Raw genomic sequence first — 14296 nt, 5'->3', positions numbered from 1 at the left:
CAGTCTACCCAAATAAAAGTATTCATATAAGTGTGAGGCAGGCAGAGGCTTACCAGAGTAGAATGACCCCCATTGTAGAGTGGCCAAAGAGCACCTAATGCAATCCTGCCAGGTATATCACACCGCCTTGTTGGTCATCCAAGCTTACAGGCACATATAGCACTCTCTTCAGTCTCACATGAGACCGCACTCATTGGTGTGGTCATGATCAGTGTAGGAACATAATACCAGAGTATACAAAAGAAAATAGGCTTTCCATAGTAAAGATCAGTTAAAATGAAGAATATTTATTCAGTCTATGCACTTACAAGCAAAGGGAGACAATACAGTGCTTCATTACAAGCAGGACTTCCATATGCCAGAATCCAAGATTGCCACTGCAGATCACGCATGCGTGGTTAGGGTTTGTTCTGGCTGAAATACCTGAATTTGATTTGGTATTGGCCTGTTGTAGTCCCTCTGCAGCAGAGCTCTAACTGGGAGGGATCAAAACAGCACAAGGAACCAGTCATTTGTGCTGCGCTGCAAGCATCCTGATAGGAAAAGAGAGGGATAATCTCATCAGCTTGATGCTTCCCCTTTCACTGTCCAATTACAGGCTGGGGCTGCATGGTATGGCTGTTTACGCCTCAGTACAAGATGGATAGAAATTCAAATCCTTTGACAGTAAACCATTTCCTTATATTTAGAAAATGATGTGAAGCTTGGATTTTCTTGGTACCTCCATAGACATCATACATACATCTTCTTTAAAATCATTCATATTTTATTACAGATATTGATTAAGACAAATCCATTAGATGGACATTACAGCACTGAAATAAATATATAAAAGCATTACCCCCAAGGGGCTAAGATGCAGTTCCTATCATGAAAGCTAAACATATGTCCGTGAACGTACCTCAATGATTTGGAGTTAGCAATAAAAAGGAACATGAGTACAGCAGATATATCTCAACGTGTTTCATGGTGAAAACTACTTCTTCAGGAGGTTGGGGAGTATGAAATATCTACAATTAAAAAACATAACAATAATATAAAATACAAAAAGCAAAAGAATACATAATTAAATAAAGTTTTGAGTTCCAGACTGCTCAAAAGGGGGCTCAAGCCTTAACTAGAGAGGAGGACAACCAGCTGGGCCAGAGATTCAAAAGCTGAGCAGCTTCATTCCCCCAGGTGGACATTGGAGCAATATTGACCAACAAAATAAAAGCTTTGAGAAAGGCATCAAGCATGCATGTTGCGCTTGTGTTGTCATTTATTCTTATTGGTACCCCAAACAGTTCAAGCAAGAAGCGCTTTCTTTCACAATGTGACAAATGATCAAAAAATTAATGGTAAAAAAGAGCAAACCTGAAGCTCAAAAAGGTGCATCAGCTTTTTTGCTGCAATTGTCACGTGCAGGGCAGTCCATTAAAATGTAAGGGCTGTCCTACATGTTAAATGCAAAAATGTGCAAAAAATGTGCTAGTGTAAATAAAGCACTAAAGACAAAAACATATATAAAAATAGCTGTGCATAGAGTTGGGCTTTAAATGTTATGTTTAACTATTTCTGCACTTGTCTTAGGTCTAGCCAAGCTTCCACCTATGGGTGAGATGAAGGAGGAGATCAACAAGAGAAAGGAAGACATGCAGAACAGGTTAGCCAATCTTCTTAAACAGAACCAGTCAACAATTTCTTAGAATCTAAATCTCTATCAAGGGTATACGCAGAACTTTTTCAGGGGGGGGCATCATTTTAAGGTCACCCATGCTCTGACGCTTTTCCACAATGTCAATATCACATTATCATGGTGAGAGACTGCAGACTAAATACAGGCGATGGTCAGAGACTGTGGACGTGGTACAGGAGATGGTCAGAGACTGCGGACATGGTACAGGAGATGGTCACAGACTGCGGACATAGTACAGGAGATGGTCAGAGACTGCGGACATGGTACAGGAGATGGTCAGAGACTGCGGACATAGTACAGGAGATGGTCAGAGACTGCATACATGGCACAAGAGACTGTAAGAGACTGCGGACATAGCACAAGATATGATCAGAGGCTGCATACATGGCAGACTGTCAGAGACTGCAGACATGGTATAAGAGACGATCAGAGACTGCATACATGGCACAAGAGACTGTCAGAGACTGCATACATGTGGAGGGTGACAGAGAGAGACAGAGGGGGATGACAAAGAGAGAGGGGGGTAACAGAGAGAGACAGGGGGTGGTGACAGAGAGAGACAGAGGGGGGTGACAGAGAGAGACAAAGGGGGTGACAGAGAGAGGGGGGTGACAGAGACAAATGGGGGTGACAGAGAGAGACAGAGGGGGGTGACAGAGAGAGAGAGAGAGAGAGGAGTGACAGAGAGAGACGGGGAGGTTGACAGAGAGAGACAGAGGGGGAGTGACAGAGAGAGACAGGGGGGGTGACGAGGAGAGAGAGAAGTGTGACAGAGAGAGACAGAGGGGGGGGTGACAGGAAGAGAGGGGGTTAGAAAGACAGAGCGGTGGCACACAGAGAGAGGGGATGACAGGGTTGATGGGGGGTCAGAAAGAGAGGACCCTAGCCCTGTCTGCAGTCCCTCTAGTGTCCCTATGTCCCACTGATGTGTGATGCTCAGTACCTTGCATGCCAGCAGGATGTCCATGATGGCCAGCAGCTGGCAAGACCCCTTTTCATTCTGGGTAAGGACAGGAGGTGCTCTGTTCCTTCCATTGGATCTATGATATGACGTGGAATGGTCCCAGGCTGCTTTCAATTCCTGCCCGTCCTTGTTCTCTGAACCCTAGTCAATCTGTCCTCCAGGTCTGGGAGGTGTGGGGAGGTTTAAGGAGTCAGGAGGTCCTAGGCTCTGGGAGGCACTGGGAACGCTGTGCCTGCTGTTCCTGGCATCTTGCTGCTCTCCTTTCCCACGGCTTCCATCTCCTGGGCCGCTCGCTTGCACTATGTAGACCGGGTGATGTCATCCTGCCCACCCCTTGAGGCCTTCGCTGTCCCGCTCCTTGCACCAGCTGTCAACGGCCCTGCGAAACTGTGTACAGGTGCGAGCAGGGCTGCCCGCCGGCGCTAGGATAAGGCTTGAGTGGGGAACCCCCAAACCGATCCCTTATTGCAGGGGGGGTCTTGCCCCCCCTTGCCCCTACCTGCGGATGCCCATGACTGTGCCCATCCCTTGCAACCACTGTGCCCATCTATTGCAGCCACTGTGACCCCCCCGGCGGCATTTAATCAGCACCGCCTGCTCGTTGTCTTACCTGCATTTACCCCATCTTGGTGGTGGGTCAGGCAGCAGGTGATGGCGGCAAGCTGTGGATTCAGGTGGCGGCTCCTGTGTCCTCCATGCTTCTGCCATGCGTCTCTTCTTTCTTCCTGCTAGGCGTCCAATAGGATCGCCTGTCCTTTCAGCCAGTCAGGTGATGGATAACAGACCGGCAGAGAGGTGGTTCAGTGTTAGAAAAGCGAATATTAATTTGCTTTTCTAACACACCTGGGTGGACTCCAAGAGCAACGCTCTGCTCTCCGAGTTCACCCTATTTTGAAACCTATTAGAGCCTAGGGCTCTAATAAGGTGCTTCAAAAAAAAGACCCCCTGTCACTGTAATTCAAGTGCCCAGTGTCCTATGCATGAATCTATCCATGACACATATAGGGTGTGGCGTGATAGAGGGGGCGACGCCCGTGCGCCCTTAATGGATGGGCCGCCACTGGAAGTAAATGTTCTATTTACTATTTGTGATTGTGTAAACTAATCAGTACTCCACTACCAGGCGTGTTACTAGGATCATAAAAGACTTGGGGTGCCCCATAGTGAGAAGTAATACGTAGTGCACCATAGCAAATGTTAGGTGCAACCAAACTGTGCTGAAAGTGGATGAGGCTTAAAAGTCACACTGTAGATAAAGAGGAACTACAGTCCTCACTGCACCTGTTTTTCCTACGGGAGGATAGCCTTGTGATTTTTTTTTTTTGTAGCCATAGACAGTTTAAAGTCCTCAAGTTGCATTCAAGCTACAGTTCTGGACATCCCATACCTTCCCAACCCTATCCAAGTGCATCCCCAATAAAATAAAAACAAAACAAAAACCCTGGACTTGTTTTTGACTACCGAGTTAATACTGGAATACTGTTACCTTGCTGTGCATTTAAGGGAGACCCAAAAATCCAGCAACTCCTAAGGGGGGAAGCACTACATACATGTACATTAGGGTGAAGGTCTTTAAATAGGAAACATGCACTGTGTATGCACAGTGCACATGGGCCACAGCCCTTATACCCACAAAATCTGCTTTAATTACTGTGCCAAAAGTAAAAGTCTTACTTACAGACACAAATAACCTCAACCTTTCTTCATAAATTTAGGTCAAAATGTATTCTGCTACATTTCCTTGGCAAAAATAATCTAAATCAGTGTTTATTAATTAGTCTGTACGAAAGTTATAGAGTTCACAAACTATGGTAAATATCTGAAAATCAATCAATCCTGAAGTACTAAAGGCCTATCTCATTTCTTGAGGCCCGAAAATACCAAGACAGTACAAATATCCCCCAAATTACCCCTGTTTGGAAGGTAGACAGTACAGGGTATTTAGTAAGAGGCATGGCACCAGTGCAGTACAATGGTATCATTTAACTGGTGTGACTGTGATTGACTGACTGGTGACTGTACGTAAAAAAAAAAAAAAATTATATATATATATATATATATATATATATATATATATATATATATATATACAGTATCTCACAAAAGTGAGTACACCCCTCACATTGTTGTAAATATTTTATTATATCTTTTCATGTGACAACACTGAAGAAATGACACTTTACTACAATGTAAAGTAGTGAGTGTACAGCTTGTATAACAGTGTAAATTTGCTGTCCCCTCAAAATAACTCAACACACAACCATTAATGTCTAAACCACTGGCAACAAAAGTGAGTACACCCCTAAGTGAAAATGTCCAAATTGGGCCCAATTAGCCATTTTCCCTCCCCGGTGTCATGTGAATCATTAGTGTTACAAGGTCTCAGGTGTGAATGGGGAGCAGGTGTGTTAAATTTGGTGTTATCGCTCTCACTCTCTCATATTGGTCACTGGAAGTTTAACATGGCACCTCATGGCAAAGAACTCTCTGAGGATCTGAAAAAAAAATTGTTGCTCTACATAAAGATAGCCTAGGCTATAAGAAGATTGCCAAGACCCTGAAACTGAGCTGCAGCATGGTGGCCAAGACCATACAGCGGTTTAACAGGACAGGTTCCACTCAGAACAGGCCTCGCCATGGTCGACCAAAGAAGTTGAGTGCACATGCTCAGCGTCATATCCAGAGGTTGTCTTTGAGAAATAGACATATGAGTGCTGCCAGCATTGCTGCAGAGGTTGAAGGGGTGGGGGGTCAGCCTGTCAGTGCTCAGACCATATGCCACACACTACATCTAATTGGTCTACATGGCTGTCGTCCCAGAAGGAAGCATCTTCTAAAGATGATGCACAGGAAAGTCCGCAAACAGTTTGCTAAAGACAAGCAGACTAAGGACATGGATTACTGGAACCATGTCCTGTGGTCTGATGAGACCAAGATAAACTTATTTGGCTCAGATGGTGTCAAGCGTGTGTGGCGGCAACCAGGTGAGAAGTACAAAGACAAGTGTGTCTTGTCTACAGTCAAGTATGGTGGTGGGAGGGTCATGGTCTGGGGCTGCATGAGTGCTCCCGGCACTGAGGAGCTACAGTTCATTGAGGGAACCATGAATGCCAACATGTACTGTGACATACCAAAGCAGAGCACGATCCCCTCCCTTTGGAGACTGGGGCGCAGGGCAGTATTTCAACATGATAACAACCCCAAACACACCTCCAAGACGACCACTGCCTTATTAAAGAAGCTGAGGGTAAAGGTGATGGACTGGTCAAGCATGTCTCCAGACCTAAACCTCATTGATCATTTGTGGGGCATCCTCAAACGGAAGGTGGAGGAGCGCAAGGTCTCTAACATCTACCAGCTCCGTGATGTCGTCATGAAGGAGTGGAAGAGGACTCCAGTGGCAACTTGTGAAGCTATGGTGAACTCCATGCCCAAGAAGGCTAAGGCAGTGCTAACAAATAATGATGGTCACACAAAATATTGACACTTTGGGCCCAATTTGGACATTTTCACTTAGGGGTGTACTCACCTTTGTTGCCAGAGATTTAGACATTAATGGCTGTATGTTGAGTTATTTTGAGGGGACAGAAAATTTACACTGTTATACAAGCTGTACACTCACTACTTTACATTGTAGCAAAGTGTCATTTCTTCAGTGTTGTCACATGAAAAGATATAATAAAATATTTACAAAAATGTGAGGGGTGTACTCACTTTTGTGAGATAGTGTATATAATATATATATATATATATATATATATATATATATATATATATATATATATATATATATATATATATATTATATTATATTATATACAGTATCTCACAAAAGTGAGTACACCCCTCACATTTTTGTAAATATTTTATTATTATATCTTTTCATGTGTATATATAAAATTTGTTTTGTATTTTGTATTCATTTTTTTTCTTTTTATTATGTTTTTTTTTTTTAATACACTCTGACCAGAGCAATACAATGCTACCATAGTAACACTGAACTACTCTGGGGAAGTGATCAGAATTTTTTTTTACATAATATAGTTGCTTATACCAATGAATTTAATTGGTAAATGCAACCATTTGTACTGGATGAAACTGATTAAACTTATTCGGTGTCCTTTTTTGTGATTAACTGTGATAGGCCAAAGCTAATCACATGATACAAATGGGCTGTGATTGGCCCTGTCTGTGTCATGTGATCATTGATCACTGTGACCAATCACAGCTAGCAACACAATTGTATACAATGGATGGCATGAAAGGAAGCCATTCATTGTTTACAATTGTCATGTGATCTGCTGTGATTAGTCATAGCGATCCCATGATACTGACAACAGGCCGGTATAGTGATCAGTCATCAGCTGTGGCGGGTGGCGCCCTCTAAGAGGATGTCATATGATGTCCATTTCACTGGGAATGGCAAAGAATTAGAAGTCTTGTCAAGTTCTTATTGCTATCTGGGGCTTTGTTCAAGACTTCTCCCCTCAGATGCTGTCTTGCTGACATTTTACCAGACAAGTGAGAAGTAGAGAAAGACTAACTAACCTGTCAGATTTTTATTTCTGTCTGTCTGTCTCAATGGTGCAACCTTCAATTCTGGTGAAACTGTTGTGGACAGCATAGAAAATGAGGGTAGATATCCATAAAAACAGAAATTCTTCCATTATATATACTTTTCTGCACACAAAATATAGACAGAGAGCTAACGCTTTTTCTGAGTCCCCATTAACCACTTCAGCCCCGGAAGGATTTACCCCCTTAATGGACAGGCCGTTTTTTGCGATAAGGCACTGACAACTGCACGGTCGTGCAACGTTTTATCCAAACAAAATTGATGTTCTTTTTTTCCCCACAAATAGAGCTTTATTTTGGTGGTATTTCAACCTCCCTTGTGGTTTTTATTTTTTGTGATATAAACAAAAAAAAAAAAAAACGACAATTTTGAAAAAAAAACAATATTTTTTACTTTTTTGCTATAATAAATATCCAATAAAAACATGTTTAAAAAATAATTTATTCATCAGTTTAGGCCAATATGTATTCTTCTACATATTTTTGGTAAAAAAAATCACAATAAGTGTATATTGATTGGTTTGCCCAAAATTTATAGTGTCTACAAAATAGGGAATATATTTTATTTTTTTATTTTTATTTTCTACTAATAATGGCAGTGATCAGCGATTTTTAGTGGGACTGAGACATTGCGGCGGACAGATCGGTCACTGTTGACACTTTTTTGGGACCAGTGACATTATTACAGTGATCAGAGCTAAAAATATCCACTGATCACTGTATAAATGACACTGGCAGGAAGGGGTTAACACTAGGGTGTGATCAAGGGGTTAAGTGTGTCCTAGAGAGGTGTTTCTAACTGTGGGGGGAGTGGACTGACTGGGAGTACAGAGAGATCGCTGTTCCTGATCACTAGGAACAGACAATCTCACTGTACTCTCCTGTCAGAATGGGGATCTGCTTTGTTTCCATTGGCAGATCCCCGTTCTGCCTCTCCGAGGAGTGATCGCGGGTGGCTGGCAGACATCGAGGCCACCAGACCCATGCTTTAGCTCCCCTGCTGTGCAGCGGGCGTGTCCACAGTGTCTCGAAATCATGTGAAAGGCTTTTTTAACCAGCAGGGGAACAGATTGAAGAGACTGGGGAAACAAAGCAAGAAGGAGGAAGGTATGTACTACTAGTTTTATTAATTTTAATGAACGTTTTACATTTATGTAAAGTAATAAGTTGGGGAGGAGGGAGGTCCACAGTAATAGGCAGGTCTAAAGGGGAAGAACCTGCCTTCATATATTTACTCCCTATTAGCTTTGTCCCAGCCTGAGTCTCTATATGTATAAATGATAAAAACAAAAAACATGTTTGTTTTTTTTCAAGCAGGTGTTTATGCCAATAATTCTAGAAAAAAACTTAAATATTTATGAATACACAACAAATGAGCTATATTTGTTCATAGCGAACAGAAAGAAAATTAATAAACAAAAGACCGAAACTCAACTACCTAAATGTAAAAAAGGCTAGGAAGAAGTATCGTTGTGATTTGGAATTCCAATCTTCCAAACTGATCATAACAGCTAATCAATAGTAATTAGTGGTTCTAAAGGTGGAAGGTTTTTTATTTTAATGTATTCTCTGCATTAAGGTAAAAAAAAAAAAAAAATGGCTCCAGCCCCTCCTTACCAAAGTTTGATCGCGATCCAGCACTGTGAACGAGAGCAGCGGCTATCTCCGCTCTCTCCCTCTTTATAAGCTCAGAGCCATTGGCTCCCAATGCTGTCAATCACAGCCAGTGAGGAGGGAGCAGGGGACAAGGCCAAGCCACACTCTGTGTGACAATGGATGAGCCAACATATGTGCCCCCATAGCAAATGAACCCTGAACCCAGGTGCACTGGACCCAAGGAGAAGAGGATCGGGGCTTCTCTGTGCAAAACCATTGCACAGAGCAGGTAAGTATGACATGTTTGTTATTTTAAAAAAAAATATGGGTTTACAAATACTTTAAGCCGAAAGAGTAGTCCAGCCACGTACCCTTGCAAAGCCAAGTGACTGGGCTCACCAGGGCTGTCTTTTTGCATAGGCACCCCTGGTGCATGGGAGGCCCTACAATCTGACATGGGGGTCATGTGTGGAGCGGATATAGCGGGTGATCAGTGCAGAGGGTGGTGAAAATAACTGGAATCAGTCTTTTGTGGCTTTCACTGCAGCAGCTGAAAGTCGACATCTCCTGCTCAAGCTGCTGCAGTGAGAGTCACAAAAGATCGGTTCCAGCTATTTCCCCCACCCGCTGCACTGGTCAGTATTTTGCTGCCTGCCCCCCACCCCCTACCCCTCAGTCCCTTTGTTTGTCTCAAAAGTGAGACTTCATGAGTTTGGACCCCTGATACATCCCCCCGCAGCATAGTGAAAACATTTTTAAAAAATGAGTGTTAATTACAAATTAAAAACCCAGACTAAAATTTCAAATCAGACAAAAAAAGCCACACCTTACATGTGGCATAATTTAGCCACACCCACTCCGCTCCACAGTGCATTACTTTGTCCAGGGACCCATGATGCTGTTAAGGTGGCACTGGGGATCTCCACCATAGTTCTTTCTTTAATGTTAAAGGACATCTGTTCTTCTGTACAATTGTCCTAAAAGGAGAAGTATAATTTGGAATTTAGATTTAGCTAAAGCCCGCTGTCGGGTGACATCACAGAGCTGGTAAATGGTCTGTGGGAATCCTGACAATGTCAGGATCTGCCCAGATGCTGGCAGCTGGCTCAACCTCTTAGCGCTCTGCTGTGAGCCTGAGCCAGCCACTTCTGCCCCCTCCACAGCCCGGCGCTCCAGTGAGCTGGAGGGCCAGAGCAGAGAGCTGATGACTGACTGTGAAGACTGAGAACTGAGCAATCAGCAGTCATGTGAACTCAGTTCGGATCCATGCTTCAGCCACATAGGTGAAAACGTATGTATGTTTGTTTTGTTTTTTTAATCCCAAACTTCTCTTTTAACCCCTTCCCATCCGCCTGCCCACGCACCAAATCCCTTTAGCTGGTTCTTTAGGTGGAGGGGCAGAACAGATTTCCCAATTACACGACCAGTATGATTGGCTGTCACAGCAGTCACATGATCGTGAGCCTGTTCTGATGTCTCCCAATCATAACTAGAGACTAGAAGCTGGGTCACTGTGCTTGGAGTGTGCAGCAATTTCTTTCTCAGTAGAGAAACCTCAGCTACCATGGATGCATATGTGCAGTGTGTGGGCGTTTATGTTCCTGCTACACAACAATGTTACATGGTCGGCGAGCAGCTAAATAAATTCCCCCATCCCCTAAGTGCGTCTCACAAAATAAAATACCAATTTGAACCTTTTTTTTTTTTTCTTTGGGTGGACTAGTATATACTTATATGGTTACTATTGTCTTTTCCTGGAATATCCTTTACACAATAATGTTGAAAACCTCTTGTTTCAGGTATGTCAAAAGTGAGCGTCACACCATACAAGTGGATTATGTACCATACATGGATGAAGTTGCAGTAGAAGTAGGCTGCAAGCCCAATGTTAAGCAGCTTTTCCTGTCCGATCCCAAGCTGGCCTGGGAGATATTCTTTGGTCCATGTACACCTTACCAGTATCGTCTGTGTGGACCAGGGCAATGGAAGGGTGCCAGGAAAGCCATTCTAACTCAGAAGGATCGTATCATAAAGCCAACAAAGACCCGCATCACTGATACTGAAATGGCTCACGGTTCATTTAATATGCTTCTTAAGCTTCTGGGCATGTTGGTGATCTTTGCTGCCATATATGTCCTATTGTAATTAGGTCAAGCAATACTATGATTCAGACAAGTCCATTGTTACAGGCTTCAGGCTCTTGAGCAAGGGCTATTTGTTATACAAATTATTCTTTAAATTTGAAAAATCCCACGCCTTGTAACTTTGATTGTAAAGGGACTATCCTTTTTTTTTGGTTACCGAAAAACATTCTTCTCAAAGCATAACCTCCTATGTGCAATTTGCTACTGCAATTTTATTTGTTTATTTTGATCCCTGTAATAGAGAAACCCTGCTACAAAATGAAAAACCTCTTTTCCAGCAGATATATTGGCCTCAGACCAACTGTAAAATCTTTTGTTAGCTTTATCAGTGCCTCTATGCAATACATACAGGTTTGCCTGCAGAGGAAAGTTTTTCATTTATAACTATGTTTTTTTTTCAAGTGTTTTTACCATCTCTGAAACTTTGGTGCCCAGTTTGTAGTATGGGATTTTAGCCCCCGGTCACACCAAATTGTGTGACTTCACTTGATTTCAAAGCCACATGTCAGTGCGACTTCAGGTGCAACTTGGCTGAGATCTGTGCGATTTCATGCGATTTGAGCAGTTCCATTGCCGACAATAGGGTGCAGCCTGTCAAATCGCATGACAAGTTGCACCGGACCGGTGTGACCGTGGGCTTAGGCTACTTTCACACTGAGGCGCTTTACGGGCGCTATCACGCTAAAAATAGCACCTGCAAAGTGCCTGTAAAGTGCCTCTCCTGTCACTGCAGTGTGAAAGCCCTGGCTGGACGTTAAAAAAAGTCCTGCAAGCAGCATCTTTGCAGCGCTTTAGGAGCAGTGTATACACCGCTCTTAAAGTGCTCCTGCCCATTGAAAACAATGGGCAGCGCCTCCGCAGCGCCTGCAAAGTGACGTGGGAGCTGCGCTTTGCGGGCGCTTTTAACCCATTATTCGGCCGCTAGTGGGGTTAAAAGTGCCCCGCTAGTGGACAAAAAAAAACACCTCTGGTTTAGTATAGGTTTTTAGGTTTTGGTACAGTGGCACTTTACCGTCGTTTTAGAGGCACTGTACCGCCAACGACCCCGCGCCTCAGTGTGAAAGTACCCTTAGAAGTTCATAATAGGGCACATTAAAAAAAAGTTTCTGTACTATTTTGTCTTGCTAGCATCACGATAATAGTATTCAACATCATGAAGTTTAAGGTTACCTTCACACCGAGGCGCTTTACAGGTGCTATAGCGCTAAAAATAGCACCTGCAAATCACCTGTAAAGCGCCTCTCCTGTCACTCCAGTGTGAAAGCCCTCGGGCATTCACACTGGAGTGGTGCACTTGCGGGACGTTAAAAAAAGTCCTGCAAGCAGCATCTTTGAGGTGCTTTAGGAACGGTGAATACACCACTCCTAAAGCGCCCCTGCCCATTGAAATCAATGGGCAGCGCCGGCGAAGCACCTGCAAAGCGCCGCATTGCAGGCACTATTAATCCTTTATTCAGCCGCTAGCGAGGTTAAAAGTGCCCTGCTAGTGGCCAAAAGCAACTCTAATACAACGGCAAAGCGCCGCTAGCAATAGCAGCACTTTACCGTAGTTTTAGAGGTGCTTTTCCGCCAACGCCCCCGTGCCCTTAGAGTAGTGTTTTAGAGGTTGGGCCCAGCTTAAAGTTTAGGTGAAAGAGCTTTTTTAGGTTTTTAGTATAGGTTTTTAGGGTTTGATAGATTTAGGAGGGGTTAGAACCTTCATTTGGTTTTTATTGCTGTGTTTGTCTTAGATGGGGAGATTAAAGTATATGTAAAACCCTCACCTGGTAAAACAACCCATTTAGTTTTATGTAGAAATTAAAAGCAAAACATATATACACTCTATTACCAAACGTATAAGAGTTTACATATTCTTTAACTCTCTTTATTTCCTACTGATCATTGTCAGTAGAGCTAAAAGTGAGGAAAAATCACAAATTTTGAGTTATCATTGGAACAAGCATAGAGAGGAATTTTCCAGTGAAGTAACTTGCTTCAGTGATAAATGTCTAAGGCTGGGTTCACACTTATATGAATTGAATGCAGGTTTCCCCGCATCCAATTTGCATGACAGGAGAGTGTGTTCGGCTTTCAATGGAGCCGGTTCACATATCTCTGGGGACGGCCACAGCAGAAGGGTCCTGTGCGTCTTTGGCTCTCTTTTTTAAGTCTGAATTCAGGCAAAAATTCTGACCTAATTCAGACCTGAAACGGTGAACAGGGACACACCGGACCCCCTGCTGTGAGCCACAGATAGTGTGAACAAGCCAAAATGGCGGAAGTGACATGTCACGCAAGATCCCGTTCAACACGTTTCGTCAGCACGTCACTTGCGCCATTTTGGAATGCAGGTGGAGCGCATATCGGCATCCCTGCTATTATTTTGATCTGTGTCTATCTATATTCAATATAAGTGGAACTTTTATTGCGTGTTTTAAATAAATGCAACGTGTTTCACCATGGGAGTCATCCTTTTCTTTTTCTATTATTTGTGGGAGTCCCTATCTTGTGTCTATTGATACTGGCCCAGTGACCAGCTGAGAGGAGTATCAGAAACGGCATCTTCATCCTGTTATTTATGACTACTTGTAATAGGTGTCATACTGAGTGGGCAGTGCATATAGAGTTGGTGGAGGAAAACAATTGATCACAGCGGTGTGGAATTGTTATGAAGACAGCACTCAATTATCAGCATCCAGTTGGAAATATCTGGTGGCAGTTTTTTGGACTTTGTTGCACACAAAGCACTTTGATATAAGCACTTGTATTAACTGATGTATCACAATTTATATAATTTATATTATATATTTGGTTGGTACATATCAACAGCCAGCGGAGACAACTGGTGGAGTTTTTTGGTATCACAATTGATTTACTTAATTCAAAGCACTTTATAGGAGTTGTTTATATATATTTTGTCAAATTAACTGGCACCAGGTTTGAGATCCAGGTGTCAGTTTATGAACATTGCACTTTATGCACTTTATTTAAACACTAAAATAGGATTTGTTGGTGCACTATTTATACTTTATATTAATTTAGGGAGCACGGTCAAATAATAATTAACACTTTAAGGTTATTCCAAACCTCCCAACGGGCAGCTCCGGAATTTATAATTTTTTTTATAATTACCATTCTGCGCAGGTTAACCACTTGCCGACCGACTCACGTCGATATACAACAGCAAAGTGGCACGGGTGCGCAAAACAACGTACCCGTACGTCGCTGCATCATCCATGGCTAGCGGCTGTGCGCGTGCCGTGGGAGCGTGCCAGGAGTCCCGCAGACTCGATGTCCGCTGGTGGCCCACGATCATGGCACGGAGAGGCAAAACAGGGAGATGCCTATGTAAACAAGGCA

The 14296-nt window shown here is 43.2% G+C and overlaps 1 protein-coding gene across 5 annotated transcripts in view; it reads left to right on the top strand.

Annotated features, from left to right (window-relative positions):
• The window catches only part of LOC141103553 (flavin-containing monooxygenase 5-like), a 197821-nt gene extending 184423 nt beyond the window's left edge, over positions 1-13398 (top strand). For all 5 annotated transcript variants that reach the window (XM_073593260.1, XM_073593256.1, XM_073593257.1 and 2 more), the window contains 2 exons: positions 1573-1645; positions 10613-13398. In XM_073593260.1, coding sequence (XP_073449361.1) covers positions 1573-1645; positions 10613-10958 — 419 coding nt within the window. In that variant the 3' untranslated portion in view covers positions 10959-13398. The remainder of the gene's footprint in view (positions 1-1572; positions 1646-10612) is intronic.
• The last annotated feature ends 898 nt before the right edge of the window (positions 13399-14296 follow it).

Source organism: Aquarana catesbeiana, linkage group LG07 (assembly GCF_042186555.1).
Source record: "Aquarana catesbeiana isolate 2022-GZ linkage group LG07, ASM4218655v1, whole genome shotgun sequence".
Classification (NCBI taxonomy): Eukaryota; Metazoa; Chordata; class Amphibia; order Anura; family Ranidae; genus Aquarana; species Aquarana catesbeiana.
This window is presented reverse-complemented; position numbering and strand designations above follow the sequence as displayed.